Genomic DNA, 13,751 nt, shown 5'->3' on the forward strand with positions numbered 1-13,751 from the left:
CATAGCAATGCCAAATATAAAGCGCCTGCAGAGCCAGAAGACACACGACCACGTTTCTCCGAGACGAGGCAGGAAGGTAAAATTCCAGCCAATGGGAAGAGGAGAGAAAGTAAATAGAAAGAAGCTTAAAAAAACGCCCCCGAATGCGAACAATAAGGGGCTTGAACCAAGTGACGCCCCTCTCCTCCAATGGCTGACCTCCGTTTAGGAAGACAGCCAATGGAGAAGAGGGGCGGGTTCAAGCCCCCTTACTAAAAAACATTAAATCTTCGGAGCTCTGCCCACACTGCTTACAGCAGTGCGACGGAGTCCTCGACCTAAAAATGCCAGTACTCCGTAGCGGACAGTACCGGCCCATTTAAAGCACTGGTGTGCCAGTCCATAGTTTTCTCCCTGGGACATGTAGTCCTGTTTCATAAGGGAAAAAACTAAACTTCGTGTCCCTGAATTCTACGAAAATAGCCTAGAGCACCTCACACTATTGACATGCAACACTTGGCAAGGGCTCGGGGGAAGGGTAACCACTTCCTTTGCTGCTCATACGCCCCTTCATCGCTCATTCGTGTTTTCCTTTCCTGTATCCCTCCCTAGCCTTACGTCTTGACTCTCCTCCAACCTCCTCCTCTCCTCTCGCACCAGCATGCAGGTTATCTCCCTATACTCATATGCTCTCCTTCCACACATCTAGCCTCTTCTTTCACCTTTCTCAACCACAGTTCCCGCTTTTTAATTTAGCACAGCTATGGGTCCACAAAAAGGTGCCCTTTTAAAGCAACCTTTCTCCCTCCCCGTGTTTTCCCTTCCTGTTCCAGTTCACTCTACTGTTTACTTCTGACCGCCGCTCGTTGCACACTTTTCGTCTCCTCCTCCTCCGACCCTTCCATAGAGCACTGTTACAGTGCCTGCGTCGCGCCTGGAGTTTCCCTTTTAAGCAGGCAGACACTTCGGTGGCTCCTCCCCCTGGCCTGGCCGAGGCTCCGCCTCCCTGTCTGAGGCACACGAGTCACTCGCTGATCGTCCTCAGCTCACTGCCAGACTCAGAAAGGCTGCTCAGGAGCCCAGGGTTTCGCTGCCGTCCTCGCTGCACCTGCGCCCGCCGTGACGACCTCCTGCATGCCCTCATCGGAGTCCTGCCCCAAACCCTCCACTGTCTCCTGCTGCCTTCGCATACCACTACCTGCCCACCTGGAGCCCTCCACTGCCCCTTCGAGCCCAGGGCTGCCCCTTGCACTCTGGTTCCCCCGCCGAGTCCTCGACTCTTTTGCTTTGTCAGACCCCTCCCCTGAGGACCCCGTGGACCCCTAAATGGAGCCACCCCCATAGCGCTTCCCTCAGTCGTCCACGACTGCTCCCCTCGGAGGGGTCCACGTCTCACCTTCGACCCGGACACGAACCGGCGCAGGATTGCTTAACCTGCCGGGATCCCGCTAATCCACGCAGGGCTATATTTCACTCCTTTCTCCCAGGTGATACAGGCTGCCCTTAAAGTTCGTGTTTTGTCTTGTCGCTTACAGTTTCTCTAATTATCACATCTGCCCCTTCTCCCCTGACAGCTGTTACTTTTCCCACAGACATACCTTAGCTGTTATCTCATCTGACAGCTCCCTTCGCTCGTAGCCCCTCCCCCTGAAAGTTTCCTCTCCCGTCTTAAGAGGCCCCTGCCATTTCATCTTGAAAGACCACTTCTATTTTCCCTCTGGCAGCACCTGCTTCTTTCTTCCTGAACACACCAAACGGTGTCTCCCTGTAACATCCCTGACATGTTGTACCATTGTTAGTAGCCTTTCATAGCCGCTGCCTCCTCCCCTCTTTTCAATAGCCAGTACCCACTGGACTTCGATGACCACCTTTGCTTTTATCTCTGATGAGCACTGAGCCTTTCTAGCCCTCTATTACCAATGCGCCACCCTTCTGTTGGTTCATTCTTCTACCCATCTGTGAGCACTGGTCCTTCTATCCCTCGCTCAGCACCATTCCCCCCTTATAGTATTCCATTACCTTCATTCTGTCCATACAGCCTTTGTTACCATCGCTCCATCCTTCTTGTCTTCTATGACCATTGTTCCTTTGTTGACCATTGTTGATCCTGTTCCTTGTTGAGCTTTTGTGTATAATTTTATCCCTCAATGAACATCGTTCTCGTCTTCTTTGATCCCTGGCGCACCTTTGTAATCCTCAATGATGGTTATTCCTCTAACCTTCTAGGAGCATCGCCCGCTCCAGTTAATAACCTTTCTCCCACCCGCCTTTGGAAAATATCCACTCCATCCAGTCCTCCCTGAACATCTTTTCCTCTCGTCTTCGATGATCACCATCGCCTCTTGATGGTTGACATTGCCTCGTGCCTTTGGCTGTCCATCGTTCCCACTAGCACTCTGACAACAAATAATCTCTCACTGATTAAGAGTTCTTTCTGGCCTCTTCAGGGTCTCCGTTCCCTAATACTCTCAATAGCCCATTTTAGCTCTTGTCTAAGTACCCAGTGCCCATTCTGCCCTCTTGACAGGTAAAATCCCTTCAAGACACATGATATGTACTCTCACTTTCAGCCACTTGACAGTAACATCCCATCTGATCCCTTGACAGCCACTCCCCTTTTAGCTCTTTGATCAGCACCACACCTTTCTGGTCCTTGATAGCCATACCCGTCTTAGTTCCTGGATAGCCACTATCCCTTTATCTTCTTGATAGCCAACATCCCTTTAACTACTTACACCTGATTTAGTCCCTTGATGACCTGTATTTATCCAAGCTCCTTTGTAGTTAACACTCTCCCTAGTTCCTTGAAATCAACACACAGCTAGTTGCTTGACAGCCTATAACCCTCGTCTTTGATAACCAACATCCTTATATTAGCTCGTTGATCAACAGTGTCCCTTCTTGCTATTTTAAAGTCAGCTTTCCATTTAGCCCTTTGATACCTGATATTCTTTGTAGTCCAATGAAAGCAAATATAGTTTGTGATGGCCAATATTCCTTTTGGTTATCCAAGTCCTTTGTAGGAACTTGATAGTCTGTGTCTTTTATAGTCAGCTGATAGAAAATGAACTATCTAACATTTTTATAGCCAACATTTCTAGAAAGTAGCTACCCAGTGTTCCCTTGATCACTAGCATACCTGACACTACTCCTAACTCCTGTCAAGTGACTGTTCCTTTAATCCCCTGACAACTACCCCTGGCAACTACCCTTGCCCCTTTGCCAGTTGATATTATTGTTACACAGGTCTGGCTCCATGGACTTTGACACCAGGGTAGCCCCACAGGTTGGTGGCTTCGGGCGTTATTCCCGCCTTCTGGCCGCTGCTAGCTGGCTTCCTAATGTACTCCTGGCTCTGGTCTGCTTTTCGGAGGTGTTCTACGCTGCAGCGCCAGAGCATCATTGCCGGCCTGACCTGGCTCTGTTGCCTGGGACTTTGGCCAACTTGACTGGCTCTGAACTCCTGAATGCCAGCGTTCCTCGCCTGCCCCCTCCGGCCTCTGGGTTAAGCCGCTGTGAGCTGTACCACTATTCAACGACCAATGGGACTGCCATTGCAAGTAATGAGACCAGGCCGCAGATTAATGGAACCAGGCCATGCACCAGAGGCTGGGACTACCATTCAGAGGCTGGACTGGAGAGGAACATTGTCACCAAGGTAGGAGGAGCCTAAAAGGACCACACCTGGCCTGAACTGTTTTGGAATGGCACACTGGATATTTGATCACCTCTAGGTACCTAAAAGAATTTAGTGTTTGTAAAAAGCGGCAGACGAAGACCACTGGAAATAAAAAGTCAAAATATAATTAGTAGTAGTTTGGCTTGGATAGCGTACTTTGAAAACTGGTTAGTTCTGGGTTTTGGAAACTGTTGAGGTCATGGTTGGTCATTTAACTGACTTCAGTGCTGAAAAGTGAGTGAACCAGCTTTGATTTGAGCCGGTGTCATTCATCTTACACAGAGACCTATGTAGAAATTGCTTTAAACTCCTATACTATCTTACCAGTCTTCACTGCACTTCAAGCCACCTGTGTGTCCTTACTCTGAACTGCAGAGAGTATGGGCATAGAGATGAATTAGTCCACAGGGACAAGCAAGAGATCTTCCCTGTGGATTGGTGCTCTTGCAAGACCTGTAGCAGAGTCTTCAAGTTTCAGGGACATGGTTTGCAATGTGCAATAGCACCAGGGTCAATGGATCTGACAGTCCAACTGAAGTCTGCTCATGCTGTATACTACTAGCCAAACCGCAGTCAAGTGAGCCATTTTCTTGCTTTTCTTAAGGCCCATGGTACCCTTGCTGCACTACGGAATTTGGACATGCCCAACGAGCACAACCTTGAGTCCTTGCAGGGCCCAGAATTTAGGTGATAACTGGGGACCCTTTTACAGATGATATCTTTCTTACACTGAATTTAATATTGGACGAGGGGTCTTATCTCTAGCATCTACAGTCTATAAAGCAGAGCTCTCAACATGCACTCTGGTTCTGTGCTTTAGATCGCTCCACAGTGTGCAGCCAGCCCTCTGGGATTGCCAGTCTGGGGACACGGCCTTTCCAGGGGCGCCTCTGCCTATAAGTTCCAGGGACCAAAGAGTCAGCAGTGAGCAGACCAGGAATTCAGCACCACTTAGAGGGCGGTGGCTTGCAAGAGCCTCCTAGTGTTTTATGGCAGCTTGGCGTGGCTCAGCTTGAAGCCAGGTGTAGCCACCCAACACTGTGCATGCACACTACTCTGCCATGCAATCTCCCATGTAGCATAGGACCTTTCTCTTGAGTAGGCTGGACTGATAATTGTGAGTAATAACTAACTTGCTTTTACTTTTCAGTGTAGTTGTCACTTAAGCGCCACTATGTCAGCTTGTATTGTCAAGTCCCTAAGAGGATTGTTAAGTCAAACTAGGCAGATCTATATTCCCTTCCTTCAATTCCACTTGCCAGGGTAGCGTTCATAGCACTGCTTGTGGGCCTCAAACTTCAGTCTGTGTCTGAGCAATTCAGAAAAGCATTCAAGACCTGGCTGTTCAAATGAACAGATCACCACAAAGCAGGTAGCAAACTTCAGTGCCTCGAGAACTTCACGGGTGACTTGCCGTGATCTATAAATCCTTGATTGATTGAGTAACACGCCTTTACCCAGAGCCTTCTGCTAGCTGTCCGTCAGAGCAAATGTTATCAGATGTTTTTAGGTCTAGCCTAAAGCCCGTTTTACTTTTGTTGCCAGCTTCATGCAGTGAAAAGAAATCATCAATCAATCAAACTGTGCTTAAATAGTGTGACTTATACCCGTGAGGGAATGCAGGCACTGGGCTCAGGTTCTCAGTCGAAGAGCCAGTTTTTGAGTCCCTTCCGAAAGTCCGCCAGGGAGTGTGATGTTCGAAGGTGGAGGGGAAGGGCATTCTAGGATTTGGCGGCAAGGTGGGGGAAGGATCTACCTCCTGTGCAGCAGCGGCGGATGACCGGTGTCTGTGCGAGGGCGAGGTGAGCGGACGTTCTGGGTGGCTGGTGGAAGTTTAGGCGGTGATTCGTGTAGCGGGTCCTTAGTTGTAAAGGGCTTTGTTGGCGTGGGTCAGAAGCTTGAAGTGGCACCTCTTCTGGATGGGGAGCCAGTGGAGGTCTCTCAGGTGCTTGGAGATGTGAATCCTTTTGGGCAAGTTGAGGATCAGTCTGGCTGCTGCGTTCTGGATCGTCTGGAGTGGTCTCATGAGTTGACCGGTGGTGCCTGTAGAGAGTGCATTGCTGTAGTCCAGATGGCTGGTGATGAGGGCCTGTGTCGCAGTTTTTCTGGTGCTGGTGGGTAGCCATTTGAAAATTCTGCAGAGCATGTGAAAGGATGCATGATGAGGAGACAGCATTGACCTGTCGTTTCATGGAGAGTTCGCTGTTTAGGATGAGGCCGAGGTTGCAGGCGTGATCTTTCAGAGTGGGGTTGGGTCTGAGCTCCGATGGCCACCAGGAGTCGTTCCAGAAGGAGGTGTGGCTGCCCAAGATCAGTACTTCAGTTTTGTCCATGTTGAGTTTCCAGCAGTTGTCTTTCATGCAGGCTGAGACATTCTTCATGCAGTTGCATACGTTGGTTTTCGTCATAGTGGAGTCTGCTGAGAGTGAGAGGGCAAGCTGGGTGTGGTCAGCATAAGAGTTGATGTTGATTTTGTGGGCTCTGATGATGGCTGCTAGTTGTCATGTAGATGTTGAAGAGGTTGGGACTGATGGACAAGCTCTGTGATTTTTTTTTTTTTTTTTTTTTAAATATATTTTTATTGCAGGAATCAGTAAAAAAAATTACAAAGCGGACCAGCATTATAAGTTCAATCAAAATTAGTAGAATACATCTCATCGTCCCTCAGCAAGATGGTCCATTACACAGCCATTTAGCCCACAACCCGAGGGTCGGGCGGCGATTACCAGTGGGGACTCAACAGGAAGTCGAAGCCGGTCCGGATGATCCACTATCCGTCTTCTGCTTTTCTAAATCATCCTACAAAAAAGGGCAAAAGAAAAACCCACCCCCAAAACACTATGAACTAAGCAAAACCCCCCCCCAACCCCGCCATCAGAGCACGGTAATAGCCGTAGGAGGATCTATGAGAGGACCCCCGGGGAAAGCTACAGACATGTAAAGTGCAATCGTCTATCGGGACTCGGGGCGAGCTGCATCCTCACTTTCGGAATCGCTGGGAGGGCAATAATCCCTGAGGGCCTGCACTAATGTCTCCCATTCTAGCGCTGCCTCCTGCGCCTTCTCGCTGTGTTGTCTCCTAGCTAACTGGTACCGCAGTGTGCTTTCCCCCGCCGCCCATTTCAAAAGTTTGCTGTGCCATCGAACCCCCGTTGGACCAACCCGTGCCTTCCAGTTCCTGGTCACCTCCCGCTTAGCAAGGAGAAGCCCCAGATCGATGAATTTACTAGTGATTTTATTTTTGGGGGTATGCGGAAACCAGTGCAGGAGCCCCACTGCCGCATCAACCGATAAGGACCTCCCCGTTACCTCCTTCAGGGTATCCCCCACTTCAAGCCAATAGGAGGACAGCCCCGGGCAAGACCACAACATGTGGAGTAGGTCTGCGCCAGGTGCACGGCACCTGGGGCAGTCCGCAGAGTCCGTGGCAAAATATTGTTGGATCTTTGCCGGGGTCAAGTATGCCCTGTGGAGTACATAGTAGTGGACCAATTGAAAGCGGGCGTGGCGCGTGCCCTTCCAGGCCCGCCTTATGAGTTGCGACCAGGTCGTCTCCGGGATCTCCTTCCCTATTTCCTCTTCCCAACGGGTTCTTAAGGTAGTGAGGGGGGTCAACCCCTCATTTATCAGTCTGCCGTACAGGCAAGTAACCGTTTTAACCGTTCCCGCGGACATCATAACATACTGGCACACCGGAGATGTAGGAGGTTCCTCCAGTCCGTGTTTCCAGTGTGCCTGAATCGCTCGGACCAGGGCCGTGTGCAAAAGAAAATCGCCGCGAGGAACCTCGAAGCGGTCAATGAGCTCCTGGAAGGGCAATAGCGCCCCGTCCTCGTAAAGGTCACCCACCAACTGTAGCCCCGCGTCCTCCCAGTCCGCTAGTCGTGACCAATCACCGCCGTGAGGCAGGGCCGTCAGCATACCCTGAGGCATTTCAGGTGCATATGGTATCCGCAACTGGCCCCGGGCGTGGGCACGGTTCCAGCATAATCGAATGGTCCTTTCTTCGAGCGTCAGGTCCTGCAAGGCCAAACGTTTTCGCAGCGCTATGAAGGAGATAACATGCCTAGCCATCCCTGTGCCCCTCCTGTCCTCTGGGCCTCGGAATTCTCTGGCGACCTCCTGGGTGAATGTCTGCAGCTGCGCTGCCAAGTAATACTTCTCAAAGTCCGGCACCGCAAGCCCACCCTCAGCTTTCGGTCTCGTCAGGGTCTTGAGGGCCACTCTCCGGCGGCCCGAACCCCAGAGGAATCCCACCACCATTGACCGTAACAGGCGAAATGTGGCCGTCGGGATCCAAATCGGCAGCGCCCGGAAATGGTACAGCAGCCGGGGGAGCGCCACCATTTTAAGCAGAGCGATCCGCCCCCGAGAGCGGTAGAGTAGCCCATGCTACCACGCAGCGCGCGAGTGCTGCGAGCTATGTTCCCATCCAGGAGGTCAGTCGGTTCGTGGTAGGATTACACCCCCAGGTACTTAAAGCAGTCAGGTTCCCACCTAATCTCCCTGCTGATATCAGGGCTGGGCGTACCCTTGCGAACCGGGAAGAGACAGGTCTTAGCCCAATTTACCCGAAGGCCCGAGACCTCCCCAAATGCCGTGAGCGCCGATGCAGCCCCATTCAAGGCAGCAACCGGGTCCTCAGACAAGCTCTGTGTGATGCCGCAGTTTGTATGCTTTGGCTGTGAGGTGAAGGAAAGGAGCCAGATCTTGTGTGTGCACCCTGAGAGGAAAGATTCCATCCATCTAAGAGCATCGTCTTTGATTCCACTCTGGTGCAGTCGGTTGATGAGTGTGTGGTGGGAGAAGGCGTCGAAGACAACATAGAGGTTGAGAAGGATCAGGTCTGCTGATTTCCCCCCTGTCGAATAGGGTACGGATGTCGTCTGTCACGGGGATCAGGGCTGTTTCAGTGCTGTAGTTGGCTCTAAAGCCTGATTGGGAGTGGTTTAGAAGGTTGTTTCTCTCCAGGTGTTCGGTGAGTTGAAGGTTGATGGACTTCTTTAGGACTTTAGCGGGAAACAGGAGCAGCGGGATGGAGCGATAGTTCTGGAGCTCATTGCTGTCTGCAGAGAGTTTCTGAGGAGGGGTCGAACATCTGAGTGTTTCCAGGCATCAGGGAAAGTGGCTGTGCTAATGGATGTGTTGAGGATGGTAGTGAGCTGGTGGCTGATCTCCTCACTTCCGAGGTTGAAGCGTGGATGGGGGCACGGTCGGTTGGTGCTCCTGAGTTGATAGAGTTCATTAGGGCCTTGGTGTTTGCTGTGCTGAGTTAGTCCCATATGGTGAACGGGTGGCCGGTGGCTGTCTTTGCAAGAGTTGGGATGCCGAGGAGGTAGGTGGCTTGGGATTGAAGTTTCTGTATATGGCGGCTATCCATTGGAAGTGGTCTGCAAGAGCGTTGCAGAGTTCCTATGAGGAAGAGATCGAGTTCTCTGTGGCTGATAGGCAGGTGAACTCTGGGACGATGGTGAAGAGTTCCTTGGTCTGACTGGCACTGGCCTCGATGCGGTGTGTCAGGGCCTTCTTTTTCACTTCTTTGAAGAGATGGTGTAGTTGTTGAGGGCAGACTTGAAGATGGCTTGCTCACTGTAGTTTCTGCTGGAGCACCGTTTTCTTTCCCATTGTTCGCATCTGCATTTCGCCACACTGAATTCTGGGGTGTACCAGCTGGCTCATTTGGTGGGTCCGTAAGTTCTGGCCGGTTTGGTGGGGGTGACTCCGTTAGCGGCACATGTGATCCAGGCGTTGAAGTTCTCTACCGCTTAGTTCAGGTTGGTGGAGGCATCAGCTGGGAGAGGCTGAGGGCGTCAGTCCATTGGTGTTGAGTGACCTTGAATAAAAAAAATAGACACTCATATGTAGGTGGATTTGGGTAACCGCTTTCCATTCATTGGCCGGTTTAGCTGGCATTCACATTTTACTTCCGCCCACCACAGCATATATCATGGAGAGATGCATTGGCTCACTTCAGCCATTGGCTCCCTTTTACTGTTGTGATTGCATTTTGACTTATCACATGTCTGCATTCCCCCAAAAAGAAATGGACTTCAGAGCCACAGATAGTGTGGCATTACTTAATTTTGCTAATCCATTTTTCATTTGTTTAGTCATACTTGTGTGTTAAAACTATGTCAGATAACTGTAATTCAAAGCCAATAGTTTGTTTTCTTTGCTTCAGCAAGAATCATATTTTCAAGTGATGTGCATTAAAACTACAAACGTTTTTTCAATGCCTGTTCTAAGGTTAATGGCCTGATGGGAAACATTTGTACTGCTCTATTAAAATGATAGGCAAAGGTTATAATTTTTTTTGTTTTGACAATTTTTACATGCCTATGGCTTCCAAGCTTGGGCAGTGGCATGCTTTTTTATGTGTCATATGCTTGCATAGGGAATAATTCCCTATTTTTTCTCTCTTTTTTCTAGTTCCCACCCCTAGGACATCAACCCACCCACAGCCGACCTCCCCCAACCTGGTCAGACAGACCCCAAGAACCCCCCCCATGTACCCTCAACAAGTGTAGTGTTCAATAGTCCAACACTAACCCCTCGGAGAGTAAGACAACCAAAGGCACCAGGGCAGAGCGCGCCAATATAGTACACCACAAACTGTTCCGAAAGAATGTCTGTACAGCGCCCCCTTTCCAGCCCCACTTGTATGTCAGTGCCCTACGTATTTCAAGAGGGATAGCCTCCTCCCACCCAGACTGGCCCCCCCAGGCTTGCCTCGTTTGTCCAGGGTACTCTCCCCCCGTTGCTTCCATCGCCTTACCAGCAGTGCAGGAGGCCATGGTTCAATCAATGTTTCCACCCCCAATCAATAAGGCGAACGTAGGCCCCCCGCCTCTGCAAACTTGGAGTCTACGTGTCGTCAGGGCCCATGGACTACCTGCAGTGAAGAGTGCCAAGCCTCACTATAGCCGCCCCTAGTCCTGTTCTTCCAGGTTCGATGTCGAGCCGGCTTCGTCTTCTTGGCCACGTCGGGCCTCCTTCCGTTCCCGCGTCCAAGTCTTGAGGGACTTATGGAGTTCCTTAGGGTCTGTGAAATAATACGACCTCCCACCGGTATTGATTCGGAGCTTAGCGGGATACAGCATCGCATAGTCCAGGCCCAGAGTACGGAGTTGTTTCTTATATGGCGCAAACTGTCGCCTTTCTTCCTGCACCCTGGCTGTAAAGTCCGGATAGAGGGATATATCCATACCCTCATGTTGTAGTTTGCCTTTCTCCCTCGCCACTCTCAAAGCAGTGTCCCTGTCGCGATAGTTAAGCAGTTTCGCGATAATGGGGCGAGGTGGTGCGCCAGGTTGAGGCTGTGGGCCCAACGTGCGGTGCGCGCGTTCCACAATGAACATGGGGTAAAAGACCTCCTCACCCAGTAGCAGTTTCAGCAGTTTCTCCACGTATAACTCCATCTTCCCCGTTTGTGTGGATTCCGCCACTCCCGTGATACGGAGGTTGGATCTGCGTGATCGCGCCTCCAAGTCCTCTGTTTTGTCCCTGATAACATTCAGGAGTCTATCAAACTGCTTTCTTTCTTTGTCCCACTCCGTTTGGGCTTCCTCAGCCTCAGTGAGTCGGCGCTCCGCCATGTCTAGGCACTCCGCATGCTTGTCCACGCGCTCCGCCATTCGGTCCATGCGGTAGGACAGAGCGTCTATCTTGGTGCCCACCGCTGCAATGCTATCCTGAATGCCCTTCTCCATTGCAGCCAACATGTCCCGGATCTCCGTGGGTGCCGGGGCCGGCGCCGCAGCTCCCTTCGGCGACGTGTCCGGCGCTGCCACCTCCGACCCTTTCAGCCGACGCCGTTCAAAGGAGATCTTCCCCTGGGTTGCGTCGTTCTTCCCCATCGTAGTCTCCAACGTGTGACAGTACAGAACAAGGGGGCAGACCGATCAGGCAGTGACAGGATCTTCGCTGGCAGTCGATATTCTGCTACCAGTTTTCGAGTGACCGATGCGCCCAAGATGGCTTCTGTAATGGCGGACAGAACCCTTCCGTTCACCTACGCAAGTCTCGATGCCTCCCAGCCCAGAAGGCGGCCAGAGCCACTATGCCAGCCCCGGTCAACCTAGCCCCCAAAAGGATAGGAGCGGTCGGTAGGGCAGCACGTCGCTGCAGGGAAACGATCAGGCTGTGGCACCGAGCCAATGGCCGCCCCACTTCGGGACGCAGGGCTCCGGTGTTGTATGCTTCACTACTCCGCCGAGCCTCCAGGCCCTTCTCTCATGGGGTCTTTGCCGACTAGTAAGCAGAGGACGACTTGATCAGTGATAAGACCCAACTGTGAGACAGTTCGCACGCAGCCCGACAACTGCCAGTGCTGAGGCCGCACGTCCGGTGACGTCGCCCGGCCTCTATTCCAGGATAGTGCGCTGCTTTCGGCCTAGTTCTCCACTGCCGTGCCACCGGGAACAATACCCCGGAATGGTCGGGAAAGCTCGCTCGTAGTCGGCCAAAAAGTTCCTCAAGTGCAGCCGGGGGTGCCAGCAGGTGTTCAAGAGTCCGCTACGACTTTTTCGGCACAGTTAAGGATAGTTAAGCAGGATTATTCTGGGGCTTTGCGAGGAGCCGAAGGCTCACGCGTCCGCCATCGACGCCGGCTAGCTCCGCCCCCCCCCGGGAATAATTCCCTATTAAGACAGCACTTCGACTTACCGGAGCGTGGCATTGGGACCCAGGGTCCAATACTCCAGGTTAGCATTCTGGGTTGTCTGTAGACGGGGTTTTCCCCATTTCGAGGGCTTTTACACTTTTATGCTACCCCCTTTTTGTTCAACTTCTCCACTAGCTGGAGCCCCTTCCCTAGCCGGGGTGGTGGGGGGAGGGGGGTGCTTTTTGCCCATGAGCGGTGGTCCCCCTCCCCCTTCCCTGCCCGATGTTGATTTTGGGGCTGTTGCCCGACGTGCAGCGAAATTGAGCACCAACTTCTACCAGCTGCGCTGGGCCAGGAACGCGGATAGGACTCGAGGAGAGTATTCCAATAATGAAACGGTATGGTGCTGCCGCTTATGCTGTTGGTGTTCAGAGCTTCCTGGATTTACAATGCCAGCAAAAGCGGGAAGGGTGGGCAAGAGGAAGGGTCGTGACCCTGAAGTGGCCCAGCCCTTAAAGATGGTCCTTGCAAAGTTGGGGCAGGGTGGGGATCCCAGAAGCTCTGAGTCTGAGCAAGACCCAGAACCTGAACATGTCTTAGTAGATCACAGAGGTGGTCAATAGTTACCCGCAGGTGGCCTTCCCGCCCGTGAGGAGAAGGGCCAAGAAACAATTCGGTCAATCATCCCCACATGGCATAGTCCAGTCCGGACTGTGGGGCGATCGCATGACTCCAATCTAGGTTTAACCACTCCAACTGTCTCCAATATGTGCTTAAATCCCCCCGACCGGCCAGAATATCTACAATTTAGTTCTAACCCCCTCCCACAGGTAGTGTCCGGGTCCAGCGATGTACTAAATGTGCTGGCTGAGATTAGGCGGTCCTTGAAGCTACTCAGATCAGAGACCCGGGGACCCTGTGGGGCAGTCTGGGTCTGGACCAAGCGCACAGATGCCAGGTGCGGGGTCCGGCCGGATGATTGGGCTTCTAACAGCCAGTGGCTCAGGCGTATTCTGGGAAGGGTTGTGGGGCTTCTACAGATCCTGCCTCTGGGGCCCCTCTTCTATTGCATCTTTGCTGTCTCAGCTACTGAGTCCTGCAGCAGAAAGACCAGGAGCACACACACTTACTGCCTCTTAGTCCCTTCTGTTCTGCCACTATGTTGTCCAGCATTGCTGATTTGCAGAGACCGATTGAGTCCCTGGCAGGGAGTACAGATCTCACTGCAGCAGCAACCGGTAATGGATCTGAAGGTACTGCAAAGGACTCTGGCGTAGCGTGCAAGGCGGTGGGGAACAGGATACTTTGCTCTCCAAGCTGGGGAAGTTGGCGCCACATGTACCAGTTTAGGTCTTAGAGGAAATATGGAAGGGTAAATTTGTTGATATTTTCTCAATAATCAGGTCCAAAAGGAGGGAGGACGAGTCAAAAGCGAAGGAAGGGAAACTATTAATCCTCAAAAGAGAAGAAGCCTAAGGTTGAAGAATCGAT

General features: G+C 51.8%; 1 protein-coding gene across 1 annotated transcript in view; it reads left to right on the forward strand.

Moving 5' to 3' along the window:
- The first annotated feature begins 1,000 nt into the window (after nucleotides 1-1,000).
- The window catches only part of SLC22A31 (solute carrier family 22 member 31), a 219,581-nt gene continuing 206,830 nt past the window's right edge, over nucleotides 1,001-13,751 (forward strand). Inside the window, exon 1 of the mRNA XM_086945799.1 lies at nucleotides 1,001-3,637. Coding sequence (XP_086801925.1) covers nucleotides 3,236-3,637 — 402 coding nt within the window. The 5' untranslated portion in view covers nucleotides 1,001-3,235. The remainder of the gene's footprint in view (nucleotides 3,638-13,751) is intronic.

Source organism: Lissotriton vulgaris, chromosome 12 (assembly GCF_964263255.1).
Source record: "Lissotriton vulgaris chromosome 12, aLisVul1.2, whole genome shotgun sequence".
In the NCBI taxonomy this organism is placed as follows: domain Eukaryota; kingdom Metazoa; phylum Chordata; class Amphibia; order Caudata; family Salamandridae; genus Lissotriton; species Lissotriton vulgaris.